The following is a 12,584-nucleotide window of genomic DNA, read 5'->3' on the forward strand; positions in this document are numbered from 1 at the left end:
GCAAAAGGAAATCACGGAAGGACATAAAAACCAAGTGTAGGATCCCTGCAGTACAAAGCACTCTGCTATAGCCATGGGAAGTGTTTTAGGGCATCTCCAAGGCTACACTCCGGGAAGCTAGCAGAAACTATTGCTGGCTTTGAAATTACTCATGACAAATGTAATCCATAAAACAGGATTTACCAGGATCTCATTGTGCTGTAAGATTCCCTTTCGTCTTGTGTCTCACTCCTCCCCATCTTCATCTCATTAGGGAAAAACCCGACAGCTAAGCAACCTCTGGTTCAAATTACATGTATAATACAGCCTGGTAGGCTGCCAAAGCTGAGTGTACAGTAGCTAGAGACTTGGGTTTGGAAGATGGTCATGTCAGTGGGTGGGTGAATATCAGGTGTGTTAAAGTGGCTTGTTTTCAGCTCATGGAAGGAAGGAAGAGGAGTAGGGCTGAGGCTGCTGGTTTCCTGCTATGGACCAGATCCTGAATGCCCTCAACTCCCATTCACTTCAGTGGGAGCTGGAGGTGTTCACCATCTCACAGCATTTGGCCTAAGTGAGCACACTGGTTCTTCAAGCTGGAGTTGACTATAAGTCACTGCATCCTAGAGAACGAAAGGGTGAAAACAGTCACCCCAGGAATTCAGGGTCCTCAAAGCCTGAGGAGACACTATGCTAATACTTCACTGGAATACTTTGTCACTCTACAGCACCTTCCATCCAAGGACCACAGAGTACTTTAATGAATGAATTTGGCCCAAGAAAGACCAATAGCACCTAAACAACGTAGGAGAATGAGACGTAGGCTCCTAAAGGACTCAAGAGCTCTGGAAAATGTTACCCATCATCTCCATTTTAGAAACAGGGAAGCTGAAGTCAAGACAGATTAAGTGACTCACCCAAGGCCACACAGGAAACTTATGGTAGAGCCAGGAATAGGATCCAAGTCTCCTGACCGCCAGCCCTGTGCTTTAAATGCAAGCCAATCCTTCCATCCCAATGCCTGTGGTGAGGCCAGCATGACACACAAATGCACAGGCACAAACACCGTCAAGCGAATTTATCTTTAATTCACAGTCTCAGCAAAACAAAAACTGCATTCCAAACTTTTTTTAAACATTAATATATTAATTCAACTTCAAAATAAATACTTTTTTTAAAATACCTATTTCTTTACATCACTGCAATTTTAACAGCAAATCTAGAAAAGTCAGTGCACAAAGAGCAGTAATATGACCTGTTAGCTAGAAAGCTTTCAGGAGATCAAACTAAAAGAAAACAGGAGGTGGGCCTTGTCTTTCGGGCACGTTGCATGCAGTAAACTTCAGCAAGCTTCCTTAGCACATGATCTTTCTGCACACTTGCTTGGAAGAACTGTGCACTGCTCTCCCAAAGGAAATCTACAAATCTGATTTATATATGTCTGCAGGATTCTCCCACAGCTGGTTACTGATCAGTCTCACAGAGGTTCCAAGTACGACAGTGACTGCTACTGAAATCGATATAAAAATGACATTATGGAACAAGCATGCTTGAATCTCTAATGGAGCTGAAAAGCCCATGTGAAAGTGCAAGATTAGTGTTATTTATCATTAAATTCTGGGAGCACTAACCAACAGTACTAATCATCGGTCCAGTGATGAAAAAAAGGAATGTTCTTAAGCCGTGCTACATTGCTTTCTCCTGGATAACCAGCACTGAAGGGCTAGTTCCAAAAATTAAATCCAGCCGCAAGTGAACACATTGTTCTACATACTTCTGCTTGGAGTGCCATTGCTATAGTGATGGGAGGTGATTTACAACTGTTGCTAACTCGGAAAGACCAGACTGGCATGTGACCGTTCATCACAGAGCTCAAATCAGCTTGAGTATGCCAAACAAGCCAGGACGTTCAGGAATCAAATCTGTTCTGAAGTGTTGGAGGAGGGCCTCCTGTCAGCGACTAGACAGACGCTGGCTTTGTAACTCGGCACTCCAGAGACCAGGAATCTCAGCACTTGTGTTTCCTTCTGTTGAAGGAAATCTAGGAAACGCAGCCCTCTCGGGGTCAGATTCTGATCTCCCTCCTGGAAAAATGAGCAGTAATGAATTTGATGACTTTACAATGAAGTTAAAACCAACATGAGCGAAGAATCAGGCCCTCAGTCTTTCCAGGGTGCAACAAGACAGTCTTCAGTAACCCACAGGGAATGAAACATAGAACAGAGTCATCATCAGTCTCCGACTCCTTCCCACATGCTCCCAGTTATACTAGCAGAAGAGGATGCAACTGGGAACCATTTTGTGTGGGGTGGGTGGAAGGGGGAACCTCACAACCTCAGGAAAGCAGAGTATGATGATGTTTCATCTCCACCCGGTAAGGGGAAAAATGCTCTCCCATCCAAGTCAAAACAACACACACAATTCCCAAATCCTTCCAGGGTGGAATTTATACAATTATTTCCACACCCACCTCAACTGAACAGTCTAATCACAGCAGTAAGACGCATCACTGGTCAGAAAGTGCAGCTTGCGTTATTGGAAAGGAAAAAATAACCAAGGTGCATTAATGACTAAAAAAGGAATGGTCAGGATTACTGATCTAAGACCCACGTGTCTGTCTTACTGGGAAAGAGACAGCAGGACATTCTAATGCCCCAACAGACCCAAGGTATACGTAGGTGCCACTACACAGCCTTGTAAGGCAAGTCAAACATTTCCTCAAAAGATAAAACCTGACTGAACCAAGATAGGATGCAACAGTGCACTTTGTGGGGGTACAGCAATATTTCAGGTGTCCCTGCTGAGGGAAGTTTCCTAAGCACCGGACAGAAGTGCAATATGTATCAGTTTCCTTCTGAAGCCCAGAGCTCCCTCTGCAGCCTCCCTCATGCAATTATGGAGCAGATGAAAGCTAGATGAGATGTGCCAGGCTGAAGGGAATTCTCCAGAGTTAAGACACGTCTTGTTTCAGTGTTAGGGATGTTAGCTTTAAAATTGGAACAGTCACCTCATTCAAAAGAGGACTATATTAAGTGTACTGGTGGAGAAGGGATGCAAGGGAAACTGTAATGGATAGTCTAGCTATCACTGGGCACAGGGAAAGCAGGAATTTGACAGCAGGGAGTGACAAACCCTCAGGGTTGCAAGTGATAGTCCAGAACATTTTAAATCTCTTCCTTCACTGTGTGTGTGTGTATCTACCTGCCTCGAGGGACGACTATGCCTCCTTAAAGCTGTACACCCCACCCCAAGATTCAGCTAGAAGGAAAATAAGGAAGCAATGCATCATGGAGAGGTTCCTTTTCAGCTTATTGGGTCTTCTTGTCCTCTGGTGGGAAGTAAGGAGGAGGGGGAGGCTGATCCTAAAATAGAGGAGGGGAAAAATATGTAAGGAACATAAATTCACAGCTAGGAAATCAATTAGTTCAAACAAACCCTGCTTCTCCAACAGGAACAATGGCTGTTAACACAATCAATATTGCTGCTTTTAACCCTCTACTACCCGTACATGATCACTATCCAGATTATCAAAAAAAAAAGGAGTACTTGTGGCACCTTAGAGACTAACCAATTTATTAGAGCATAAGCTTTCGTGAGCTACAGCTCACTTCCTCAGATGCATATCGTGGAAACTGCAGCAGGCTTTATATATATATATGATATAAAGCCTGCTGCAGTTTCCACGATATGCATCTGAGGAAGTGAGCTGTAGCTCACGAAAGCTTATGCTCTAATAAATTGGTTAGTCTCTAAGGTGCCACAAGTACTCCTTTTCTTTTTGCGAATACAGACTAACACGGCTGTTACTCTGAAACCTATCCAGATTATGAACATTTAATCTAATTTCATGTGAAATTTACCAGTGGCCCATTCCCCCTAGGGTGACTCTGCCCCCCTTCATACATGCAACATACAGGTGTTTATTATGTGAAACTTACTGTGGGCATGTAGACATTATGAGGGTTGACTGGACTGTAATAAGCACTGGCAGCAGCTTCTGCAGCCTTCGCTTCAGCTATTGCAAGCAAACACAGGTTAAAGATTAGGTGACAATGCAGGGAACTTCTATCATTAAATAAAAGCCCAGCATGTTTCTGCCTACCAGGTATTAGGCCAACCCTCAGTTCTGTACCCACCTGATCTACAAAGTGGCAACACCACCACAAAGCTACCTAGTTAGTGGGACCCCTTCAAATGGCAGAGGGTGAAGAATCGAGTCACTATAGTATTGCCCAGTTAGAAACCAGGGAGATCAGCAGGTCCTGTGGGACTCAGCACTGAAGGAGCTATGATATCCTGCCACATCAGCTTGCAGATGCCATCTGGGTTTTGCTCTGTCCATGGAACAAATGCTAACAGCTGCTTTTGAAGACCAGCCGATCACAGGCAATGCTCCAAAGATGTTTTGCAATAGAAAAATGACGCTTTAATAGCAGCTGTGGGAAACTCACTCCTTAGAAAAAGCTAATCCACAAGAACAGCCTGGATTGTGCGGCTGCCCCGGACTCTGAAGTCTTGTGTTCAGCCCCATGGACCCACCACCTTTCCAAGTGACAGTCCTGAGCTGAATAGCTATGGATTCAGATTCAAGAGGTGTGCTACACTCACCCCTTCCCCTACCCCCAATTCCTTTAAAGACAAGAGATCCAGTAGTATTAAACATCTCACTTATTTAGCATTCGCTTCATGTGATGTTAGTGTTTGTTCTGCATGAATGTAGTGATTTCACATGGAAGAACTTGAGAAAATGTCCCAAATCACTTTGAGAAACCTCATTTAATTGAAACTACAAGTCTGAGTTTTGTGACCCATTTCTATTATATGCCTCCCATCCAATTTCATCGATTAGGGAAGTATGGGGCAGGTCAGATGGAAGCTGGGCAGCTGAGATTAACAAGGTTTGTTCTGCTTAGTCCTCTGGCTTTCTGATGGGATGTGGCAAACAATGCTAGAGCTGTGCCAAACAAATGCTGCTTAACTCTATGGATTTCTACCATGCTTCACTCATTGTTCCATTTCACCGAATGACAGTCAGACTGATTCCTATTGACCTGCTGCCGTTGAAAGCTCTCCTTTATAAGAGCATTTGTATTCTGAAAAGCGTTCTGTTCTCACAGAGACCTTCTTACTCATCAAATCTACTCCTACATATATCAGAGTCAGATCTACTGACTAATACAAGCTTTGATACTGCTGGGTTTTTTTTTTTACTCCTGTTAGCCCTGCAGAATGAACATCACTATTGGAAAACAAACTGGATTCTCTTCCGGCTCATACAGAAACAGAATTGATCCAACTGCAGAATATTTGTTGACGATGAACTTGCTGGAAAGACCCCAGGTTGGCCATCAGACTGAATTGAGTTTGTAAGACTGGCAGTTAAGAAAAAAATATATTTAAACTTGTAAATGGAGCAGGTTTGCTCTGAAATCACCAAGAGATGATGAACATGAAACCCTGATTATGCCAATTTTAGAATGTTACTTTTCAGAGGAGAATCCCTTTTTAATGCTTTTGCTCATATTCATTATGTTCTATAGACAACTATTTGCTGTACATTTCTACATGGCTATCGTAGAGAGAAGAGAAATGATACTGGAATGTAGTAGATCAACTCGTTCTCAGTGACTGATGTTACTAACACTGCAGAGGTTCTGCTCTAACCCGCGGGACATACTTCTCACCTGCAGGAGTGGAAGGAAGGTCTGGGCCACTGACTGGAGGCTCCATGGGCCCAGGATAAGGAGGTGGTGGAGGCTGCATGTAACCCATGGCTCCATCCATCATGGGGGGACCAGGGTAAAACTCTGCTTGGAAAGAAAGAGAATGAAAATACTGTAGGAACAGCTCCTTTGGGCCAGCCATGGACCATATACAGCCAAAACAAGTCTGAAAACCAAATACCATTAAATAAGCTCAGTTGCTTAAATTGCATAAGGCGCTGAACCAAACCTGAAAACAATCCAGACATTAGCTCCAAACATACATCCACGTTCCCCTCTTCCTTAACCTGCTTTTAAATTTGGTCACTGGGAAGATTTCTTTATTCAGTTTGCAGACTCACCAGGAGGTGGTGGTGGGTAGGGGTACCCTGGCGGAGGGGGACCGTACACCCCATTGGCTGCAGGTGGCGCAAAGGCGTAAGCTCCATTCGGCATGTAGGAATAACCATACGCTCCATTGGGAGCTTCTCCTCTAGAGGCTGTGAAAACAAAAGCAAATTGATTCTACCAGATCCACAAGGACTGAATCAAGGTCAGGACAGATCCGACCTCTTCACAGCAGTAAATCAGACAAACTCAAGAGTCGAGTACAATAGGCCAAGCAGATCTACAGCTGACCAGATGAGTAATATTAATGATTTAAAAAAGGCAAATTAATTCCAGCTACTGCCTGAAATTCAAAAATATTTTAATCCATCCTGCCATAGCTTATTCTAAGGAGGACACACGCACCACATGCTTGTTAACAAGCCCATACAAAAAAGCCAGCTCCCCCTCTACCATTACCTGATTTAGCCTTGTTAAAAGTGAAACTACAGTACCTTGAGATGCCACTTGCAGCATACGCTGTCCAAACTCAATAGCACCCCCAGCTGAAAAAGTCATTTTGAACGTTAAGGATCCTTCCCAGCCACCTACAGAGGAGAAAATAAATCAGTTGAAAGAGGAGAATCTTTTTAAATGTTATTTAGTCTCCCTGCTATGAGGCAAGTGTTGTGGTCCATCTATATAGATTCCCTCACATGCAACACTAAAGCACTTTAGCTTTGTCTCAAATACCTTAAAAGCCTGCAGGTAAAAGGATAGGATCGTCATAATTATGCTCTAATTAGAAAAATACATGTTGGCCATGGGTGTTTCAGGTCAAGGGGTACCTGAAGTTGGAGCATCAATCAGAGGTTGATGAAGTTATGTGCCTATTGTCATAGTCTGTCAGTGGTTGACAATGACACCAGCAGCATGAGATTTGCTCTGGCTCGGTACAGGATTAGTGCAGAAAACAGGGATTGTGTTAATCCAGTTTGCTAAAAAGCCTTTAGAGCTAGTCAATCATTAGCTATAAATAGACAGGGGGTTTGGGTACCCAATGGAGCGAAGAGCATAAATGGTATGAAAGGTGTGGGCAATTTAAAGCTACTACAGAGTCCAAGGTAGGTATTCTAGGATAGGATAAAAAAAATATATGAGTGACATCACAGGTTTCAGGCTTAACAAAAAACAAGAACAGCCCAAGAGTCCAAGCACCACATCAGAGAGGAATCAGTGTCAGTGACGGAACACGAAAATTAAATTACTTTGTGAACTAAACCCGAGATGCTTGTGTGTTATAGTGACATTCCTATTAAAAGGGAACTCCTCTGGGAAAGACTCATACAGATTTTAGGCAAATCCTTTTGCCTTTTACATGGTTTTCAGAGTTTGTTCTCACTGTGTGCACCCCCTTACAGGCTGGTTTGTCCTATTTGATCCAATGCTGATTTCCAGGATCACAGACTGTTGGGTCATAAGCACGGGATTATGACTTCAGTGTCAGAGCAAGCAAAAGAAATTGAGCTGGGGATATGAGAGAGGTTGTTAAATTACAGGTTTCCAGTAATAGTGAAAGGAGGAACAAAAGAAGTACTGGGTAAATATGTTTTATTTGTACAAGTACTTTCCCCCTCTTCTCCAGGTTCGCTCGAGTATGTAAGTCCCCCTTTAAAAACAGCTTCCCCAATTTCAAGACTGCCTCTTCCCTTTCAAGCCTGAAATACAACATGTAATGCCCATTTATTTAGTTTCCTGTTAAAATAAAGTGACATAAGATTGTTTTTACTACTAAGACGTGTTGTGGCAATAATACAACCTTTCCTTGAGCTACAGAAGAGATTTGTGATGGACAACTGTTTCTGGTTACTTGTCTGAAAGTGAATCTGGATTTAGGAAGAAGCAGAGAAGTTTAGCAAAGAATCATCTGGACAGGGATTGAAGAGGTTATCTCAACAGGCCATAGCTTATTGACATCCCTTAGAACTTTGTTGACATGACCTCTCTGTTATGAGACACTTAAGGATGTTTCATCAAGGAGATCATTTGGCCGATTGAACTTTAACATTCAGAACAGAGAGTGGAAATGAGATCAGTTTCTGAAACAGACCAATTCATTGTAACTGGACAGGGAGAAAGGGAAGGGAGACACAATTTTGGTTACAGTTTTTAAAGAAATACATTTTAATAGTATTGGATAACACCCAGTTTAGCTCAATGCATAAACTTGATGTTTCTCTGAATCTGATGCTATGTAACTATCTTAGCATTACTGTAACCAAAAAATACATACCTCCTGTCTCTGCTTTCACTGTCCCCTTGATATAATTTGCTCCAAAGACAGGCTGTTTAATCTCACAATCTTTTATCAAATAAAAGGGCATCATGAAAGACTGCATAGGATCCTTTCCCTTGGACACAAAGATAACCTGCAGGGGAAAGGAGCAAAGTCATAGTAAGCGACATTCAAAACAAGCATGAAGCATAGAGACAATTTACTGTGAGAAAATGGAGCTCAATGTGCTGAAACTGCTTCCCATGTCTGGAGCTTTACATCTGCCCTGCAGGTCACAAGATCTCGAGAACAGCAGCAAGATGCCTGAAAGCTGAGGCTATGAGGCAATAATGTGAAGTGCCTTCTAGAAGCATGCACAAGCTATGATCTCTCTCCTCCTGATTTCTAGTCAGCTTGCTGCTCTCCAGATGGTTATGATTATTAGTTTAACTGATGCATTAAGCATTTGCTTTTCAGCTCCTGAGGATCCCTGGCAGGCTACATAGCTGTCTGCGGGAACTAATCAGTATTTATGTCTTTTGACAAAGGATTTACAATGCATTCATAATGCTGCTGAGGTCCAAAGATCATCCATTTTCAAGGGCTGCTAGATTAACCATACTTTCAGGAACCAGGAAGGTTTCTCTCTATTTAAAGTCTCTGATCCCATTATGAAAACTACTTACTCTAAATGGAGTCAAGAAGACACTTCCTTTCTTGGTCCCTTTGAAGGCATCTGGCATGTGTTCCATATCACTGAATGCAATTTCTATGTGGTCATAGGTCATCAAAATACTACAAGCAAACAAAGGAAAGAAGAGGCCCATTATTAGGACTTGATCCAGAGGAGCAGTTTGTGTACAATTTAATGGCCTATATCGGGGTGGGCAAACTATGGCCCAGGGCCTAATCCAGCCCTTAAGCTCCCACCAGGGAGTGGGGTCTGGGACTTGTCCCGCTCCAGCTGGGAAGTGAGGTCAGGGGCTTGCCCCACTCTGTGCGGCTCCAGGAAGCAGTGGCATGTCCCCACTCTGGCTCCTACGTGTAGGGGCAGCTAGGGAGCTCCACATGCTGCTCCCGCCCCAAGCGCTGCCCCTACAGCTCCCACTGGCCGGGAACTGCAGCCAATGGGAGCTGCAGGGGAGGTGCCTGCGGACAGGGTAGCGCACAGAGCCGCCTGGCTGCACATCCGCATAGGAGCCGGAGGGAGGACATGCTGCTGCTTCTGGAAGCTGCTTGAGGCAAGCACCGCCTGGAGCCTGCACCCTGACACTCTCCTGTTCTCCAACCCCCTGCTCTGATCCCCCTCCCACCCTCCGAACCTCTCGATCCCAACCCGGAGTACCCTCCTGCACCTCGAGTTCCTCATTTTTGGCCCCATCCCAGAACCCACACCCCCAGCCGGAGCCCTCACCCTAACTCCCAATTTTGTGAGCATTCATGGCCCACCATACAATTTCCATACCCAGATATGGCCCTCAGGCCAAAAAGTTTACCTACCCCGGCCTATATAAAGTGAGTTGATGACTTCAATCCAATACTTAGTAGACAAGTGTCCCTATCACAAAAGACACTACCACAATTGGCTCCTTTTTTGGCAGTTTCTGGGCTTGTCAATGTACAGTTTTTGGATGGATTTAGCTATTCTGATTTAGAAACTTGTAAGTTAAATCAGTGCAACTCCTAGAGTGGATGCAGTTATACGTCCTTTATACTGGTACAACTGTGCCCATGCTAGCAGGGGGTTACCTCGATTAAACTATACTTGTGTGAGATCCCATTCCTAACTGAAGCAGTGAAATCTATGTGTAGAACAGGCCTCAGCAGAGAAATCTGCACAAAAACTGAGTATTGGACAGGCGCCATGAAGAGTGAACTACCCTGCTGTGGCAGAACAGGGTGCTTGCTCTCCAGGTCAGAAAGGCACAACATCCACGAGCAAAACAACAAAAGCAGAAGGAAAGAGCAACTTTCGAGGAGCAGGAGATTGCTGAACGGCAGAGAGGAGTAACACAGACCTAATTCCCACTGGAGCCTCAGTTCTCCCAGAGACCAGGTGGAGAGGCGGTGGGAGATGGATGCTGCCTGGGGTCCAGGCCTCTGGCACGACGCGATCCACCCAGGACACAGCACAACAGCCGGAGCAAATCTGCCCTGCCGGCGGGGGCAGCAGAGTAGGACGGGCAGGAGCAGTCCCAGGGGGTGCAGGCTCTGCAAGGAGCGAGAGCGGAGCTGGGGCTCCCCCGCCTCCACTCCTGGTGCTGCCCAAAGGTCGCCGTGGCCGCCCGTGAGCTCCCACCTCTGCGGCACAAAGACCGGGGCAAGGGGGGGACGATCCTGAGCACGCGGGCAGCTATCCCCAGGCGGGGCCGCCCCCGCGAAATGGCGGACAGGTGACACCCCTCGGGCCCGTGGCAGGGGGCTAGCGGGGGCCAGGCTGCCATGGGGGGGGAGGGGGCTGTCGAGCGACGCGGCGCTTGCTCCCAGGGTGGGGGGGCCTGGTCTCACCCAGCCGCGCGGGGGGGAGGGGAGGACCACGTGACCCAAGCCCCTCCCCCTTCGAGCTGCCCACTGGTAGCGGCCCCCCCGCCTCTTTTTCCTGGCGTGGGGGGGGGGCTCTCACCTCTCGCTGTTATTGACGATCACGCCGCCCCCCTCCGAGTGGTTCCTGTTCAGCGCCATGGCCTCCGCGGCGCAGTCCCGGGCCTCCCGCTGCGGCCGGACAGGGACCAAGGGATGAGACACTGCGCCTGCGCAGCGAGGGAGCACCGGGGTGGGATGTGCGCGGAAACCGAATCGCCCGGCATGCAAAGCGGCACGGCACGAAGGCGGGAGCGTGGCATGCTGGGAGCTTTAGTTCCCAGGGGTCCCTTAGAGATGGAGTGTTGCATGCTGGGATCTGTAGTTCCCGTGAGCCCCTTAGAGGTGAAGTGTTGCATGCTGGGACCTGTAGTTACCATGGCTCCCTCTGCGATGGGCGATTGCATGTAGTCTCCATGGTCTGCTCCAAGGGACGTGGAGCATGGCATGGACTGTAGCAGGTGGCTTTAGGCTGGCCTTCTGCTTCCCCATCTGCAGTGGGCCTGCTATGTTCCCCAAGGCTGCCGATGGGGTGGGGCTGCATGGGGTCTTGCACTCTTAGGGGGAAGGTGCTTCTCAAGGGTACGGCCCTTGCGGAGTGCCCTGTAGTTTGTAGGAGTCCTGTCCATCCAAATGGGCTGGGACCTCCCTCCTCTGGCAGGCCCATGGCCCCGTGTCCCACCCCCACTGCTCATTGGCCCCAAGAATATCTCGGGTCATGGACCCACAAAAAGTCAACGCGTCGCCCCATCTCATTGAACAGAAGGACCCCACGTGGAGGAGTCAGCGTCTTGTGATGTGCTGACATCTCCCTGCAGGCTGGTGCAAACAACACCATGGCCACAAACATCTCCATCATGACACTATGCTTGTCCCTTAAAATATTATTAAAGCTAATGTTAAAAAATATATATAATATACAGATTAAGAAAAGAGTGTCTGTACATCTGGGTATAGTGCTTAGATTATCCACAAATACACAGTTTGTTTTAAAAGTCATAAGATACATATAGTACATAATCAGCAATAACCCAAATTTAGGTGACTAAATTTAACAATACAATTTTGACAGTAGCATCCAAATATTCAAGTACATCTAATTAAACCAATGCCTGACCCTGGATGTACAGGACTCCACAAGGCTGCACCAACACAACGCTGAGATTGTCAAATTTGCATCACATTGGGAACATTGCAGCCTGAAAAGTCCCATAGATCCTAGACTTAAATAAATTGTTACTACTTTTATTAAAAACAAGTGGCACCAACGCAGAAGGAACTGGGAGGAAAGAAAACAGCCACTGAACAACTCAGAAATAGTATTCAATATAAAGAAGAAGTTAGTTGCTTGGGAGGGTTGGATTAGATCTCTTTTTTTTTGTGGGTCTTGCTCTTTTGTCTGCTACTCTCCCCAGCAACAAGTAGGTTCCTCCCCTCAGAGCAGTGGAGGGACACATAGAATTGCTTGAGCATAGCGTATTTTTTAAATAAACAAGAAATTAGTTTCCAAATTCCTCTTTCAGATGCTCAGCCTCAGTGTGCTTGAGAGACTGTTTTGTGGAACTAAAGAGCAGAGGACTGGTTAGAACTGGGTGTATTATACACTGCAAATTCTCCACAGGATTAATTTGGGAACAAGAGGCAAATTGTTAGCTTTTAAACCATCACTAGCCTCAACAGAGAACTGAGCTAAAAAGGCAGTTCAGATTTTCTCTTTTCTATTA

At 45.9% G+C, this 12,584-nt stretch overlaps 1 protein-coding gene across 2 annotated transcripts; it reads right to left on the minus strand.

Annotated features, from left to right (window-relative positions):
• Positions 1-1,044: 1,044 nt before the first annotated feature.
• On the minus strand, positions 1,045-11,103 carry WBP2 (WW domain binding protein 2). Of its 2 annotated transcripts, XM_073310292.1 has the most exons (8): positions 10,904-11,102; positions 8,967-9,075; positions 8,299-8,434; positions 6,521-6,613; positions 6,041-6,178; positions 5,661-5,783; positions 3,915-3,991; positions 1,045-3,338 (listed from the first exon to the last, which is right to left on the minus strand). In XM_073310292.1, the coding sequence occupies exons 1-8, from the start codon at positions 10,960-10,962 to the stop codon at positions 3,285-3,287; spliced, it is 789 nt and encodes a 262-aa protein (XP_073166393.1). In that variant the 5' UTR covers positions 10,963-11,102; the 3' UTR covers positions 1,045-3,284. The 2 variants fall into 2 exon arrangements, with proteins under 2 accessions (XP_073166393.1, XP_073166394.1); XM_073310293.1 differs by lacking the exon at positions 3,915-3,991 and having other exon boundaries at positions 10,904-11,103.
• Between the last annotated feature and the right edge of the window lie 1,481 nt (positions 11,104-12,584).

The sequence above is a fragment of the Lepidochelys kempii genome, chromosome 14, assembly GCF_965140265.1.
Source record: "Lepidochelys kempii isolate rLepKem1 chromosome 14, rLepKem1.hap2, whole genome shotgun sequence".
Classification (NCBI taxonomy): Eukaryota; Metazoa; Chordata; order Testudines; family Cheloniidae; genus Lepidochelys; species Lepidochelys kempii.